A 17645-nucleotide genomic window follows, 5' to 3' on the forward strand; every position below is an offset into this window, starting at 1 on the left:
ACATAAACTGTGTAATCCAGTAAAAATCAAAGGTTGAATAAGGGATACTTTTTAAAGAGCCAAAACAAGCACTCTTATTACAGGGTCATTGTGTCGCTTTCTAAACACCTTTCTTGACAAATCGTAGATTAATAATTACAGCACAAAATTTGTATGATCACTTGTAATGATCGCTTGCAAGTAAATTAATAAAACTGAATGAGAATTGGAAAAACTCAATAATAGTAGAAAAACATTTAATATTTATAAAATAAAATCAGAAATTGAAATAGCAGATTTTACAGGGATCCATAATTACACGGTGTTATTAATTCTTGAACAGTACAACTCTAAAAAGTAACTCACAGCCACATGCAGAGTATATCTTTACCTTTGCAGCACCCTCTGAAAACCTTCATGCATTACTTTACATAACCATGCCTTGTTTTTTGGTGATGATACAAGGTTTTTTTGGCATATACAAACCGTCTGTAGTAAATTACTGAAAGGAAGGTGTCTACATATGATAGTCAACCAGGTTCAATTAGTGAGCAAATGACATCACATCATGGTAATAAGTCAGTTGGAACTGCAGGTTGGTAAAGTCCCAGTGGTATGCCGAAAAGGAAAACATTAACAGGTGCAGTGTGGAATAGATCCTGACAAAATAAATTAAAAAGTGACAGCCTGTTGAGAAACAAATTCTGATAGGATGACACTTAAGCAGTGACTTACATTTCCATCATTTTCCAGGTGCACCAAACAAGTGCATTTGATTTTAGTCACAGGGGCCTTCACAATGTCGAAGAATACACAACAGCCAAAGAAACCACAGTCTGTCACAATATCCTCTGCTGGCAGAAAGATAGGTTCTTTGATTTGATTAATACAGTTAAAAGATTAATAAATAATTTGGCAGATCATGTCTGAATGAAAAACAGAGACTTCTTTTTGGAAACACCACAGAACACTTATTCACAGGTGTGATGATCCATTCTAAAGAATAACACAGAAGAAGTGATACAGGGATGCTATATTAGCCAGTTTGGACAGGCTGGAGTAAAAACGAACCCCAACAGAGTACTGGAAAATAATAGAAATCGGTTGGTTGTGAAAATAAATGTAGTCTTGACCTTTTCAGCAAAGGTGCAACTCGGCAAAGGCAAAAAGTTGTTTACATTCAAACAATAAAGAAACGTAGAACTTCTTGTGGACAGCCAGAATTACTATGTTTAAAATACAAGCTAAAAAAAACTTCTCTGCCTTTATGGAATACAGTTATTTTAGATTATTCATTCTACAGTGTATGTTTTTCCTGTAAAACAAATTTACACCTCGATCTATTATTGTGCTACTATTTATGTTTACATTTGTAATGCTTCGTTTTCAATGCAAAAATGCAGTAGCATTTTCCAGTCTACTGCACATAATTCCGGTAGGAAGCCACAGATTTTGGACTGGCACTGGTTTTAAGGATGCCAGATTCTAATAGTAGTCTTGCCATCACAGCTTTCCACAGATACAATATCCAATCTCTCGCCCCCTACCTCTGGTTGTTAAGTCATTGAATATCGTCCCACTGACGAACAACAAATACAAAGATAACAATCGCCACTTCACCTGCCATTTCCTTGCTATTATTTGGGGTTGCAGAACCAGGCAGCATCCTATACAATACTAACAGCTGCCTGGCATGTCCTTATGATATTTTCTTTTTTTTCTACTTTGTGATGTATTACGCTACATTAAAATTAAATTAAATTAAAATGCCTAGATGACCTCCAGCCAAAATCTCCAATGTATTTAAGTTGCCAAAACTGTGGCTCATTAAGTTGCCCTCTCTTTGCCAAACTCTCAGAAAGGCATCTAGGTCAACTGAAGGAGAGGTGATTACACTGATCGTTCTCCTCAATGTTTCGATAAGTTCAGCGGGTTTGCCCCAAATAAAATTCATTGAATTATGCTAATCGCGTGAGTCTTCTGGCACACCTGCGTGGAAAAATGAACATCCTAGAGAGAAAATGAACTATGTTAGAGTAACGGACCCAATAAAGTTGCAATGGCACACAGAAGGGCTGTAAAACACAGACAAAGTGGGAAAATGGGCATGGTCTTAAGCTTTTCCAGTTGCTGGATAGTCCTACTTTGAGAGCACAATGCACCACTTTGAGTAGGCTCATAGTTCCTTTGAGGTCGATAGTCCTGTCTTTTTACATGTTCGTATCCCAGTATTAGCCACCCACATATCTGAACTCATGGGCATCACCTTACATTCCACCTGCATCGGAATGTGCTTGCATTTGTACCCACTGTTGTCCAGACAACTTTTGGAGCACAAGCGTTCCATCCATTCTCCACAGATTGCCATGGTCTCTAAATACTAGTCCATCTTTTGCTGGTTGGCCGGAGGGAGAGGCCTGAGTGGGAATGATTGGTCACTTTTTAGTGCAGTACTTTCACGGTCACTGCGTACTTGTTGGTCTTCCGATTCTACAGTTCGTCATCTGAGATGATGAGCATCATTTTCTCATTCTGTTTCTTTCGCTTGCTAGAGTGTCCACCACTGGAGTTAGAAGATACATGCCCATTCTGCCCTTGTGCCTTGGTTTCTGAGTCTTGCATAGACTGTTGTGTGTATTGTTGGTACGTAGGTGAAAAGTTGTGTATGGCATCCTGGACGATATCGTTAGGATTCATGGTCTCCTTCAGCCCACTGGAGATGCTCTGCATCGGAGCCACTGTGGCTGGAGAAAGAAGAGGAAAGTCCATATCAATTTTACGACCACCAAGAAACAGATAAGTTACAGAGCCAACACTTGACTTCTAAGATGAGGTTCTGGCTAAGAGCAGGAAGGAAACCAACAGAATTTAAAGACAAGCAGGCTGATACAATCCAGAGCTCAGACCCACCAGGCACAACTGTCTCCTACTCGAGAAGTGAAGGCGCATCACCAATGACCCCTCTGGCAGAGCCATGCACAAAACAGACTACCACCGGCACATCAAGAAAGCAAAAGAGCAACTATCATTGACCGCATAGACACCGCGGCCAACCACCCGAAGGAACTCTTCAAAATGATTGTGAAGTTCTCCAACCCAGCAGCCACAGAGAACATGGTCCACCCTTACCCACAACTCTACGATACCCTATTGGACTACTTCCATAGCAAGATTGAGGACATCTACAACAACTTCGACCCCCAACTTACCAAGTGCAGCTGCAACATCCTCATTCAACCAACGCACACCTGTGCAGCCATAACCTGGTCTTTGCTCGACATTCAGACCACCATGACCATCAAGTCTTCCATCCACTCCGGGGCACCCACCAACCCCTGCCCCCACCATCTCTTCAACCTTGGATTCAACATATTCAGCACTGAACTGACCACCATCCTCAATGTCTCCATCACCACAGCAAACTTCCGAGATGGATGGAAACACGCAGATGTCAGACCCCTCCTAAAGAAGCCTTCCACCTACTCCAGCAACCTCAAAAACTATCAGCCTATCTCCCTGCTCCCATTCCCAGTCAAAGTACTTGAGAAAGCCATCAACTTGCAACTCACCGACTACCTTTAACGGAACCACCTACTCGACACCTCCCAATCTATATTCTGGGCCAACCAAATCCTCATCAACAGACTCCACAAAATCGGCGTTCAGCAACACGCTCTCAAGTGGGTCATCTCATTCCTCCCAGGACACACACAGGGCATCCATCTACCTCCCTTCACCTCCGCTGTCAAGGACATCATATGCGGTGTGCCCCAAGGTTCATCCCTCAGCGCCACCCTGTTCAACATCTACATGACCCCCCCTTGCAGACATCGTCAGAGCCCATGGACTCAACATTATCTCCTATGCCGATGACACCCAGACCAACTGGCCACACACGCAACCTTGGCATATTTCTCGACAGCCAACTGACCATGCAGTCGCCTCCTCATGCTTTCACACCCTATGCATGCTTTGCAGAATCTTCAGATGGATCCCAGCAAGCCCCAGAAAGTCCTTCACACAAGCCCTTGTCATCAGCTGCCTCGACTACAGCAAACTCTCTACACCGGAATCCCCTCCCAGCTCTTCAGAGACTCTAGACCATACAGAATACTGCAGCCAGACAACATTCTGTACCTCCCCAAATGGACACACATCTCTCCCCATCTCAGAAACTTCCACTGGCTCCCCATCCAGAAGAGAGGCCAGTTCAAGATGCTCACACACACCAAGAAAGCTCTCCATGACCAAGGACCATCCTACATCAACCACCGGCTGAACTTCCATCTACCCCGAAACATCGTGTTCCGCTTCACTTGTTCTCGTACAACTCCCCCACGTTCATCGCAGCCACCCAACGGGCCACTCCTTCTCCTACATTGTCGTAAAGACCTGCAATTACCTCTACCTCTGAATGGTACCCTCCTTGGCAGACTCTGGAAAGAGACCCAAGACCTGGCTTTTCGATGCAGAAACCTCAGGGCCCAGATACCTCGGAGGGTGATAGAGTTACGCTATATACATTTTGATTAATTGAAGGCTGAAGACCTAATAATGCCATTCGCCTTTACTGACATAGGAAATAGCCAGACTACCTAGATCTAGCATTCATTATAAGAGGTCAAATTATATGCTTCAAAGTCTGTCATTTATTTAATTTGACTACAGGAAAACCAACACAACGGCTCACAACAAATTGGACTTTGAACTTACTTGTTGCATTCTCTTTTTTCTCCCGGTACACCTGGCAGGTGAAGGCATATCGCAAAGCGATGGCTGCAAATAACATCTCGATACATATAATGAAATTCTGATATCCAGCTGCCACTGTCCCAGCACCCACCAGATTCCCATTGAGAATCTGGACCTCCGGGATCACGCCACATCGCTCGAGGATGGCTAGAAGCATCCCTACATGCAAAAACACAAGTAAAGGTCAGTGCAAATGTTTGGGTGAAGGGAATCAACCACCCGAAGGAACCATAACAAAGCAACATAAGGCCTTACAAAGAGATCCATTGCCAACACCATATTCTAGGAGGTCACCACCATGATCTTTCCAATGCAAAATGAACAAGAGACAGGGAACAGTAACACAGTGGAACAGAGATGTGTGAACAGTGTACTGATAGAGGAAGGCAAGTTCTTCAACACCTGTAAAGGCGACTAAAAAGATATAAGCGTATTGGTCAAAAGATGTCACATGATCACACAGTAAAACATTTTAAGCATTATTTATGAATGGCTGGTCTGGTTTGCATTCAACGTTTGGTCCACATTCAGGAGATTTCTGGTAACTAATGTATCACTTACACTAGCCATGAGCTTCATTCAAATAGTCGAAATGTAAAAGCCATGCATGGTTATGGAGAAGTCCATGTAGGTGTAGGGAACAATGATTGTTTGCTCTTTGTTGAAAATATGACTGTGTAGTCTTTAGATCATTTCAAACTAAATTCGATGACATTTGTGTTTGGTAGTAGAAGTTTCCTCTCTGTGGCACCAAGATCAGCATTTTTTAAAGAATTTACATTTTCTTCTTAAATACTTAATATGGAAATATATGCATAATTTATTCTTTGGAAATGAAGTACGATTTGGAAAGATAGATCTACTCGACAACAACACAATCCCCCCCTTGCCCCCCTCCCGCCTTCACATGCGTCTCCTTACGACCATTGCTTGCTCTAAGATCATCCTCAGAATTCCACTGTCATTCCTACAGAGCTACACAGAGTTTCTTGGTTGTTCCACCATTAAATAGGTCCAATGGGAAAGGGATAACCAGTTCAGTTCAGAATGCCAACCTCTGGAACATTATCAATTTACATATGCAAGGCAGACAACCTCTTGCGGTTTTCGCAGGGGCCTGAAGGTCTGCTTTATTTCACCTTAGCCATTGTTCATCCAGCACATATGTCATACTTCCCATCTAGCAACAAGTGACCACTCGTGGTAAATATGATAGCACATTTTTAAAAGACAACCACGTTTAATTACATTTATGAGAAATTCCAAATACTATGCAATAAAAATCTCTATTTGGATCTCTCCGTTTGGACCTCTACCGCGTGGCTCAGTTCTTGGACCTCTACTGCGTGGCCCAGCTCTTGGACCTCTACCGCGTGCCTCAGATCTTGGACCTCTACCGCGTGGCTCAGTTCGTGAGGTATAGATTGATTCCTATGACACAGTGAGCGTAGGGCCCATGTCTGTGCATACCTGTCATACAGAGGAAAAGAAAAAGGTGATGGGTGAAATGTTTGAATTCACCTCAGCCACTGGTAATTACTCAGGCTGCATTAAAGTTAGTTGTTTTTCTGTGTCTTGACCAAGGACAAAGCTTTGTCAGTAAGATTGGTTAGGTGTGAGCTTCAGATGTCCCAACATTTACATAGTCACAAATGTTAAAATACATTATATGACGAGCAGGGTGCAAGAGAGGGGCTTAAGGAGCAGCAGTAGAAAGGGAGTAGAATGCGGATTGATAGGAGTACAAAGCGAGAAAAAGAACATTATTTTGTTAAATAACCAAAATGTTTTAATTGTTTCCAAACAGAGAGAGGGAGAGTGGGTGCCTTTTTGTCTCTGTGTGTACATAATTCCTGGTGAAACCAAAAGACATCTCAGCATACCCAACTAAAAGCACCTGTACCCAACTATTTATCACAAAATACATTTATTAGGAGGTATAACACCCCAAAATGGGGAGGCGTAGGGTACTTGCTGCTGCTACCTTAGCGTTTAATTGTTTTTGCAGTTTTTACACAGCGTAAGCGTGAACTCGACCAACAGTATTGGAGCACTTTGCCATATCATTACACAAGACCAGAGTAATATAATAAACAAAACAAACAATCAACTTCCCTCAGCAGGGTCAAGACTGATTTGCATATGGCTGGGTCCAAACTGGAATGGCGAGCAAAAAAACAATGGATTTAGGCCCAGATCTCTGTATTTGGGGGAATGTATGACATTGTTCTGCATTCTGTCCATCAATTATTCTTTTTGCATTTGTCCCCCCGAGTGGGACGGGTATGCCCAGAACTGGGTCCCGTGCTCTCCATGCCACTGGAGTCAAGCTATCCTGGCTGATGAGGGCTGAAAGCCCAGAACCGGTCCTGGGATGCTTGTTTACCCCTCAGGAAGCTACACCCCTGCTCTAGACAGAGACCAGCCATATACAAATCAGCCTTGTTCCTGCTCCAACAGAAACAGTTCAGCCTGAACTATCAGGCCAAATGAAAAAAAGAACAATTGATGGACAGAATGTAGACCAAAGTCATACATTCACCCCAGTGCAGAGATCTGGGCCTAAATCCATCGTTTTTTTGCTCACCATGCCAACCCAGTTTCGCCCCTGCCATATGCAAATCAGTCTTGACCCTGCTCCCAATGGGACAGTCCAGCCTGAACTGCCAGGCCAGGTCCTCCCTTGACTGGAAACAAGCATCCTAGGACTGGGTTCGGGCTTTCAGCTATCATCAGCCAGGATAGCTAGACTCCAGTGGCATGGAGAGCACGTGACCCACGTCTGGGCATACCCGTCCCACTCGGGGTGACAAATGCAAAAAGAACAATTGATGGACAGAATGCAGAACAAAGTCATACATTCACCCCAGTACAGAGATCTGGGCCTAAATCATTGTTTTTTTGCTCACCATGCCATCCCAGTTTGGACCAAGCCATATGCAAATCAGTCTTGACCATGCGCCCAATGGGAACAGTCCAGCCCGAACTGCCAGGCCAGGTGCTCCCTGGACTGGAAACAAGCATCCTAGGACCGGTTTCAGGCTTTTAGCGCTCATCAGCCAGGATAACTTGGCTGTCCCAGGCAATCATTGCACTTTTCTTATGCTGTTTACTATTATAAACAGATTGAGAGCAGTGCTTTCATTGGCTGAGATGTATGGTGCTTTAGTTTCACGTTGCCAGTCTTGCATGCATTGCTCAGCTCTTCAATTCAGCACGAGGTGTGGATTTATTTCAATGAGTCGGGCCGCGAGTGTGCATGAACAAAAAAGATCGACTGTGGAGGTAAGTTGATTGTTTATTTGTTTTGTTTATTATATTACATCTGGTCTTGTGTAATGTTATGGCAAAGCGCTCCAATACTGTTGGGCGAGTTCACGCTTGTAAAAACTGCAAAAACAATGAAACAACGTTACGGTGCCAGCAGCAAGTACCCTATGCCTCCCCATTTTCGAGAATTAAAAGCCGCCACTGTTAAAGGGGTAAGAAATTACTATACAGTTGCACTTCACAATATAGCTGGTCTCATCTGTAAGCACATTAAAGCGATGAGGTGCGCGCAACGAAATTCGTTTTATTTATTTAAATGTTTACTTACCTCCGTTCATCCATATTCCGGTGTTTACTACCCCCACCCTGCCACCCCCGCCCCGCCTCACCGCCCCACAGAACTCCCTCCACGGGCCGCTACTGACCGCTGACGAGTTAAGATTGTTTTTTACCCTGAGAGAAAGAGCAAAAATTGAGAGCCCAATAGAGACCCGTCTCAGCACCTGCTTTTTAGAACTGCCAGTGCTGAGAACCGGCAGGGCCCAGCCCACTTAAAGCCCCGGGCATAGTCTTGTGAATCCCTAAAGCTTACCCAGCAATAAGGGCTAGTAAAGGTTGTGAGGGCTGTCATACATGTACTGCTTTGGAGGCAGGTAGCCATGCTGGTTAGGGAATGGAAGAATAAAGGAGACTTTTTTTGTCTGCGAACTTGGATGAGTTCATGGGCAAAATGCAGTCACGCAAAGTGCAGTTGCCCAATGGCTGAAGTGGCCTGTTCCATTGCCCCATGCTGCAGTGAGTGGGAGAAAAATGTGACTGGCACAACAACAGATCAATGGGTGAAGTGGTCTGGCTGAAATCCCCTATACGTAAGCATATTACATATCTAAGTTTTACTAAAAACAAAAGGTCTTGGCTAATGCCAGACCCAATGATACAATCAGCCTAGCAAAAAGGGCCAGATTTCCTTCTTCTGCACATTCAGCTGTCAAGCAGAGGCATGCATGCAACATGCATTGTTCATTCAGTGCAGGTCGCATTCAGGTACATTCGCCTCACATGCCAGAAAGCCACATCTTTGGCAACAGAAGAGTTTTCGAAAAATAAAGTGCACACTCACTATCAGCTCATTCGGAATTGGAGGCACTGCATGATTAAATAATGTGTGAAAAAGTTGTGTTTTGTTTCTAAAGGGAGTGCATGTTTATTTGTGTTGATTTTCTGTGCCAATAACTTTTGAACCACTTACCTTTTTTAATGCTTTTGTCTTATTTAATCTTCTTACATTAGCTACCTGTGGAGCTCAAGGGACAAGCCAGCAACCATATCTCAAACGGCAATGAGTGAGCACTTGAAGCGAGTTGGTACTTCAGTCATGTAGGGAGACTGCTCTCCCCAAGGAATTTCTGAAATGTCCTTTTCCCCCATCTTTACTTTCTTCCTTTTCTCAAATCAGTATTTTTGTCTTTTTTTCCATCTTTTTTGTTTCCTTCTGCCTTGGAATCCAGGGACCCCCACTGAGCCATTATTGTAGGTAGGGGACCCCGGTTAAGCATTTTTGATTAATTGAACCGCAAACCAATACAGAAGCAAGCATTCGTCACACAAATGATGAAATATTGTAATCGACAAATAAATATTAAAAAACAAATTTAAATCTAAATTTTAATGGGAAGGTTGGAGCTTTTATAAATTCAATTAAGATCACTCTTCATCCATATTATGTTCTGTTTGATGCATTTGCACTTCTCCCACAAATCAATTTGAGGATACCACCTTAGTTTTTAGTCTCGGATTTAAAAAAAAAAATCCTTCACAAAACTATCTTAAATGTTCTCTTTTGAACCAGTAGGTAATTGCAGGCGGGCCAGTGAAGTTTTAATACATAAATGGGTTGGAGTCACTAGGACTATATGCCTATTTAGAGATGATTTCATGATGCATGTCAATAGACACAAAATTGATATATTGGTTTTGCATTTTCTGTATTTTAAAAACCATGCAGTTTTATATTGTATATTATTTAAGTTTAATGGATCGTGATGTCTGACAAAACACTTTAATCAGTTGTCGTTATTCTTGTTAAAAAAAATCCTGGAGTTCTTCCCTTCTCTTTGAGATCAGAGCTTAACTTTAGTATGGTCGTGAGCTAACTAATCGTTAACTTTTTTCCTTTTGTGTGGATTATTGTGCGTCCAGGTTGCTGTTTTAACATTTGTATTTCTTGTTTTCGTTTTTACCTCCTGCAGCGCCAAGATGCACAGCGGGCGGGAAATACCTACAACATATTATAGCAATTGAAAGCATTGAAAAACAGCGCTCAGACCCCGCATCTCTAGCCTCTACTGAAGCGGAGTACCTCTTTGCATTGAGTAGATTTGTACGAAAGGATGCTTGTTTGTTTTGTACCTAGTTTAAGTTTATTACACTGCAGTAAACTAATGTGGCCAGCAGATGGAGTCAAATTCCTGTTTTGCTGTAGGTATTGTGTGTAGGCCGGCGAGCATGATGGGTTGTTCTGTGTTTAGTTGCGGTAAACGGCAGATGGGTCACGTCTAGTGCTTCAGACTCTGGACTCTGAATTAGTGCCTCGTCATCAGCAGTACAATGTTTCCATTTACATGATATCCGCACACTGGTGCAGCAAGGATGTGATAGGCCCCAATGCAAGCTGGGAAAATGGGCTATTAGACCCGGTTAGGAAATAATAGAGGCCTAAAATGGGGGTCTCGCGGACCTCTCCCAGCCCTGGTGCCACTGCACTTTCTGCATCTTTGATAGGTAAGCCTCTGGATTATTACAGGTATATAAAAAGGTGCCAGGGTCGGACTGGGACAGAAAATAGACCCGGGCACCAAAAAGAAAAGTGGTCCCCATTATGGAATTAGTAAACAAAAAAATTGGCACATTTGCAAATGGAGGAAGTTTTGAACTTGTAAAAGTGTTCTCTAAGCTATGGAAGACTGTATGGATTTGAGCTTGCTGCGGGCAATGTTTCTTTTAATAGCAGAAAAATAAACAAGCATTGGCGAAGTCAATCTTTTGGTTTTGTTAATTTATTTTGGACATGGCTTAAAGCTAAAAAAAGAAAAAAACAAGCATTTGCAATGCAATAGGTCTAGCATTTAAGCGAGTTTGATCTATTGGCATTGTAAATGCAATGCCTTTTTATCTATGTGTTTTTAAAACAGATAAATGAAAGGCATTGTCATTTACACTGCCAACAGCTTAAACTCTCGCAAATGCGAGACCTATTGCATTGCAAATGCTTTTGTGCTATAAAAATAAAAAAAGAGCAACAGAGGCAGGACAAAGCTTTTTTAGAAAATAGTGCTCGGAGCCTTAATTAAAGCCTACTGATTAACAACACACGTAACGGGGTGTTGCTAAGGGAGGTTACAAAATGAGACACGGCGGTACTATGGAGGGACTTCTAAGCCTATTGACCAATGAAAACCCACAGTTTACAGTGGACACTGGCACAAGCCAATGAAAAATATGGGTGGAGAGTGGGCAGAGCTTCAAGTCCCCACCTGAATACAGCATGCCTTGCAGAGCAGTGCATGCGCTGTCCAGGCTCGACCTAAAAAAAAAAGTGCTTGGACACGGCTAGTGTTGAATGCATCATATTGCTTTTTTTGACTGATTGATTGATTGATTTTTGAGCTTGTATAGCGCAGACTGTCACCCTACGGGTATCCTGGCGCTTCAGACTAGTATGGAATGACCAGAGTGGAAGCAGGTCACAGCAGAGAAAGAAAAGAGGAACAGGGGCTTAAGCCTTGGGATAGAGCCAGGTTTTTAGGTTCCTGCGAAACTCTAGCAGGGAGTTGACTTGTCTAAGTCTCCGAGGGAGTTCATTCCACAAACGGGCACCAACCACTCTGAAAGCCCTTCCTCCTACCCTAGACCGTTTAAATCTGGGAATCGCCAGTAGGCCAGCACTAGCGGAGCGGAGCTGCCTTATGGGACGATACTATGTAAACCTTTCCTGTAGGGGAACAGGACCTAGCTCATGCACCACTCTAAAAACCAAACACAGGGATTTAAAGTGGACCCTTTCCCTAATAGGCAACCAGTGTAGCTCTCTCAGAGCCAGGGTTGTGGAAGAGCTCTGTTGCATACCAAGGGCCAGTTTAGCTGCTGGATTCTTTGCAACCCCTGAAATATGTACAAGGGGGCCCCCAGATATAGGGAGTTGCAATAATCCAGCCTGCTTCCCACTATACTACTTACCACCAATGAGCGTGCCTCTTTAGGTAGTAAAGGGAGTATTTTTCGTAACATGCGTAGTAAGACAAAGCATACCCTGGCGGTCTTATTTGCCTGTGATTCCATCTGGAGGTCGTCATCAAACATCACCCCCAGATTACGAACGTTCCTGACCGGAGTTAGAGGTTCCTCCTCTGATGTAAGTCTGATGTCAGATGGAAATTGTCTGGACATTCTGCCAGAGGAACGGTACACCACCTCAGTCTTTCCGCAAGGTTGGATCTCGCTGGTTACACAGTTGTTTGCAGGGCGTGTGTGAGGGTCGTGGCAAGCGTGTTACCTTTCTAAAGCAAAGTCAAACCATGAAACCTACCTTGCCAGAAGGAGAGGAAGATGACGGCTTTGATAGTGAGGAACTTGAGGACAGGTTCAAAGGGCCGTAGAAGTTCTTTGGTTGCAAAGTAGAACAGGAAGAGAGCATATAATGACAGGCTGACCGAGAAGTTGTAGATGATTGTGATGTAGAGATATCCACTTTGGACGCTGAGGAAAGAAAAATATTCATCAGTTCCAGTGGCAGACACACTCCAGTCCCCCACTTAGTAAAACACAGCCTGGATCATTTACAAAACACTACCCAGGGCCATTGTTAAACTAGCATCTGAATCATCAGTAATATACAGTCATAGATCACAGATAACATACTGCTCTGGATCATCAACAAACTATTGACCAGGATCATTAATAAGATACAGCTCTGGCAGGGGCCTTGCTACCATTGGTGGAGCAGGTGCAGTGGAACCGGAGTCCACTGAACCCTGATAATTGTTGTGTTTTACTACCCCCCGCCACCGAAGTAGTCAAGGGGGGCATTTTTCTTGTGTGCACCAGGGCCAGGGCTTCTAGGCTACGCTACCATTATCATCAATACAATACTGCCCTTAATGATCAATAAACAATTGCCCTGGATAATGAATAAAATACAGCCCTGGATCAATGATGAACTATTTCCCAGTATCATCTATAATTATGTATTGGCATCCTTTACATTTTCTCCTTACACACTTCAATGCAGTGTCTTGAAACACTCTGAATGTGGATTTTGGTCTGCTTTTCCTACTAATTTAAAGGGCACCAGATTTTAGTACAGAAACTCAGTTGTTCAAGGTGGTACAATCTCAGATTTTAGAATATGGCAAGCACTATTCAAATAGATTCCATCATCTCTCTTCACATACAAGCCGCTGTAGTCAAGTTCTTACTTGAAGTCGCCATCATGGTACTTATTAAATGCCTGGAGGACAATGGTAACAACAGCCATGATTGGTTTCACAATGCAGAACTGCAGCGTCGCCTGTGGGAAAAGGTGGACATAAACGAGGTCAAAAACTGATTAACAAAAATAAAATACATACATTGGATTAAACGTAACCCCTTCGGCGCTCATGACAAGGTCAGCTCGTCATGGGCGTAACCTGCGCTACGCGGATGACGAGCTGACCTTGTCACGTAACAAGGGATTTTGCGAATCGCAGCGCGCAGCGGGAAAACCGCTAGCGCGCATGCGGTTAATCGATAAAAATGCGATTGTACTTGTCGTGCTGAACTCTAAGACAAAGACAAATACACTATCAAACAGGTGTGAAGCTTGAGCTAACGCTGGAAATGAAAACAACATGAAATCATTTATTTAAAAGTTAACAGAGAAGGTGAGAAAAGGGGTTGTTATTTGGGGAGGATGTGACTCCTTCCCAAGCAATAAGTCCAAAATCTTGTCAATAAACCTAGTACCCTCAACACCTGGCAGCTGGGGCACAAAGCAAACAGACTTTGCAAAATACTTTAAACATTTTTTTTAGCTGTGTCAAAACAATCGAAAATCAAAGTACACAATACAAATTCCACAACTAATTTCTAAAAATGGAGACAAATTTAATAAGAAAAACAACACCAAATCAACTAAATTACAAAAAGGAAAAACTTTGATATGAGTTTTTCAAGTTCTATGGCAAAAGGTGCTATGAAAAAGTAAAGCCCTAATCAGAAGTAACTGCTTGCGGTTAACTGGCATCAAGGATTTTAGGCTGACCGCAATGTTGCTGAGGCTAGATGCACGCAGCAAGTCCTCCCTGTCGAAGTTTTTACCTTTCGACTTGGTTTCTGAAATGGAAATAAAAATCCTCCAGTAGAGCAAGGTTGGAGGCTGTATTCAGGTACGTCTTCTCTAAGTCCAATAGCCATTGGAAGAAGGTCGGCTGAAGCCATTGGCTTTGATGCAAGAGTACAGATTTGGAAAATGTACATTTTGCACGTACTGAAATCTTCTCGTTGGTAGTACATTTTTCGAGCCTTCGCACAGTCAAACTCTCTACCTTCAGCCGCAGGGCCTATTTTAGAGTTTTGCAGATGGGTACTTCACCATAAACGTAATGGATACCCAGTCTCCTTTATTACAAGTGCCACAGGATATATTGCACTTTAAATAAGGCGGACAGATATTCGCCACATTTTTTATGTGATTGGTAGTTTATAGAGTAGTTAGGCGTATTTACAATGTAGGAGTGGGTAGTGCATAGGGGTAATAAAGAGTATTTATTGTTCAGGGATGGGTAGTCTACAGGGGTAATGACCAATTTCTAGGGGTCACCATGCTCCACACCTGGAAGACACAGCGCTGACAGACACGAACAAAAGCACCATTTTATCTGCCATCTGGCTATAGGCACAGATGATTCCGTGGCCTCATAGGTAGTACAGTGGCGTGGTACCCATTGCGTGGTAAGAGACTGAGCCACTGAGTATTTTAAGAACATGGTGACAGCTGCAGGATTCTAGTCCCTTTTTACTCAAGAAACTTCTGCTCACTTTTTTCTATGGTTAGAGTGTGCCAAAAGGGAGACGCCTCCACCAACCTGTATATAGTGCTAATATACAACATTTAGGGTCAGACTACACTAACTTGTAGTACATTAACCCCTCCCGCGCTCATGATGAGCTGAGCTCGTCATGATCATTAGAACGCTCGCACGCTCGGCAAATTCCCCTGCTGTACGAAAGTTCTAAAGAAACGGGTGTGGTCATGACGAGCATCGTGGCTCATGACGAGCTGAGCTCATCATGAGCACTGGGGCGCTGTGCGCAACCCCCTACCCCAGCATGGCAGGGGAATATGCCCCGCAGCCAAGGGGTTAAAGTGCATCGGGTGGGCGAACACTCTCTCACTTGTGTGCCGTGATTCACGCTTGAGCATCAATCATTGCAGTGTATCTCACAAACCTCACTGATACACACCTTTTGTCATGTCTGTTTTATCTAAAGATTCGAAATCAAATAGAACTCTCCATAGAAGTGAGAAGCAGAAGCAGAAGCAGAATGAGTGAGCCACGGCTCACTCACTCTGCACGTCTTTTTCTCGAAATTTAAGGATACTGGGAGCTGATTATAGAGGAATACACAATTGGAAATTCGTCAATCACGTTGAATCAGGAGCCTCCGAATAACTAATTATCTTTTAAGTGCTCTCACAAACTATGGAGAGTTCTATTTAATCCTAGCTATAGCCCTGAAGAAGTCTATGGTTAACTTCACCAAGACGAAACACGTGTTGGCTGCTAGTGTGTTTTATGAAGAAAAACAGCATTAATAAAGGAAGACATGAAGATCACTCACCTTTTGGAATTTGTTTACTTGTATTGATGTACTTGTGTCTAGCTCAGGATATATTTTGTTTATCTTCTATATGTGGTTTTGTGTGAACAATACCCATTTGGGTTGATGGTGGGTGACCGCAACCTTATCCTTTGAGCTCCTGCTAGACTAAGAATTTTAACTATTGTCATACCCCAGCGCAATTAAAACTCATTTACCTGGTCTATTGTATTGCAAAGTTCACTCTGGGACTGTGTTGCTGGGAGGCAGAAGCCAGTGAGAGAATGTATGAGAGATGAGACTGAGCAAAGCAACACACTGACTCCCCAAAGATAATTGCTTAGAGGTTGAGGGGCCATAGCAAACCGCGTGTGTTGGACAGGCCCCACGAAGGGCTCGCTCCCTCCCCGCATGACAGGGCCCAGACACCGGCTCTCCGGGGGCTACCCGCAGAAGCAACCCGCAACCCGTCCCCTCCGGGACGCCTGCTCCCGGATATCTCTGTGTCACGGGCCCCCGTCAGCCCCATTGCCCGGCCCAGCCGCCATCTTGGACACTGCACCACGCGGCCGCGTGGCCTCAGCTCGACCCCAACCCTGGGCCCGGCCAGGCCCCGCCATCCCGGCACCACCATCCATCCAGGAGGTGAACGGACCACTTAGCAGGCTAATGGGAGAAAGAAGTGTCGATGGCTCTCCCCCGCCAGGTGCCGATCGCCCCCAGCCTCCCCGAGTGCTGGCTCCACCCCCTGCTGGGTGTCTGGACTCCCTCATCCCGGACCTCCCGACCTCCCAGTGCGAGGGTCCGGACATCAAAGGGCGCCAGACCTATAACCGAGGCAGCCCCAGAGCAGGAAGGCAGTTGTATCCTGGAGTCGAGAGACACCGAGAAGAACTCATCCTTGACGGACTGCTGGAGCTGCCGCAGCCCTGCCTTGTGAACCATCGTCCTGCCTGCTGGCGCTGCCGCGGCCTTCTGCAACCTTCATCCTCGTGGGACCTGCTGGCGCTGCCGCGGCCCGTTGTAACTTCCATCCTCGTGTGACCTGCTGGCGCTGCTGCGGCCCGGTGTAACCGTCATCCTCGTTGGGACCTGCTGGCGCTGCCGCGGCCCGTTGCCACCTGCGACCTCTTCGGGACCTGCTGGCGCTGCCACGGTCCGACCCGTCCGACCACCGAGCTCGAGGATTGTGAGCTACCGCCGTTTCACCTCAGTACCCGTAGGTACCAAGACTGTCCCGCTACCCCCTTTCCCTACTAGAGACTAGAATTGAGAGGATCATCGTGTCCTGATCTCCTTGTATCGTACTACCTTACTTCAAGAACTGCCTATAAAAGGTGTTAATCTGATCTTCGTGTGGTGTCCATCTGTGGGGGGGGAGTTACTTGTCTGTACGATCGCTGGAGACGGCCCTCACCGGAGGCCTCTCCCCTTGTGCTCGGCCGACCCTCCAGGTCCCCGTCTAACATTGGTGGCCAGCGGCGCGATCCGAACCAACGCGTAACCGTACAGAGAGTAACTCACCCTACGACTAATCCACAATGACGACCAGAGAGAGCGGATCTGCAGAGAAATTCCAGATGGAAAAACTGGAAGAGTACAACCACCGAGAGCTAAAACAATTTTGCATAGAACTAGGCATTGCCACCACCGGTCTGAGCACGAAAGAGGACTTCAAACACGCCCTAGAATCCTGGGCAGAGACAAATATCGCCGGACCCCGGGACCCCGAAGCCCCGGAGACAAACACCACTCTGACGGAAGAAAGGAGAACGGATCTCTCC

The 17645-nt window shown here is 44.6% G+C and overlaps 1 protein-coding gene across 2 annotated transcripts in view; it reads right to left on the minus strand.

Moving 5' to 3' along the window:
• Nucleotides 1-219: 219 nt before the first annotated feature.
• Nucleotides 220-17645, minus strand: part of TMEM184A (transmembrane protein 184A) — a 172567-nt gene continuing 155141 nt past the window's right edge. For both annotated transcript variants that reach the window (XM_078664955.1, XM_078664956.1), the window contains 4 exons: nt 13476-13567; nt 12587-12756; nt 4693-4890; nt 220-2723 (listed from right to left, as the gene is read on the minus strand). In XM_078664955.1, the coding sequence (XP_078521081.1) occupies nt 2470-2723; nt 4693-4890; nt 12587-12756; nt 13476-13567 (714 nt within the window). In that variant the 3' untranslated portion in view covers nt 220-2469. The remainder of the gene's footprint in view (nt 2724-4692; nt 4891-12586; nt 12757-13475; nt 13568-17645) is intronic.

This window comes from Lissotriton helveticus, chromosome 10 (genome assembly GCF_964261635.1).
Source record: "Lissotriton helveticus chromosome 10, aLisHel1.1, whole genome shotgun sequence".
Classification (NCBI taxonomy): Eukaryota; Metazoa; Chordata; class Amphibia; order Caudata; family Salamandridae; genus Lissotriton; species Lissotriton helveticus.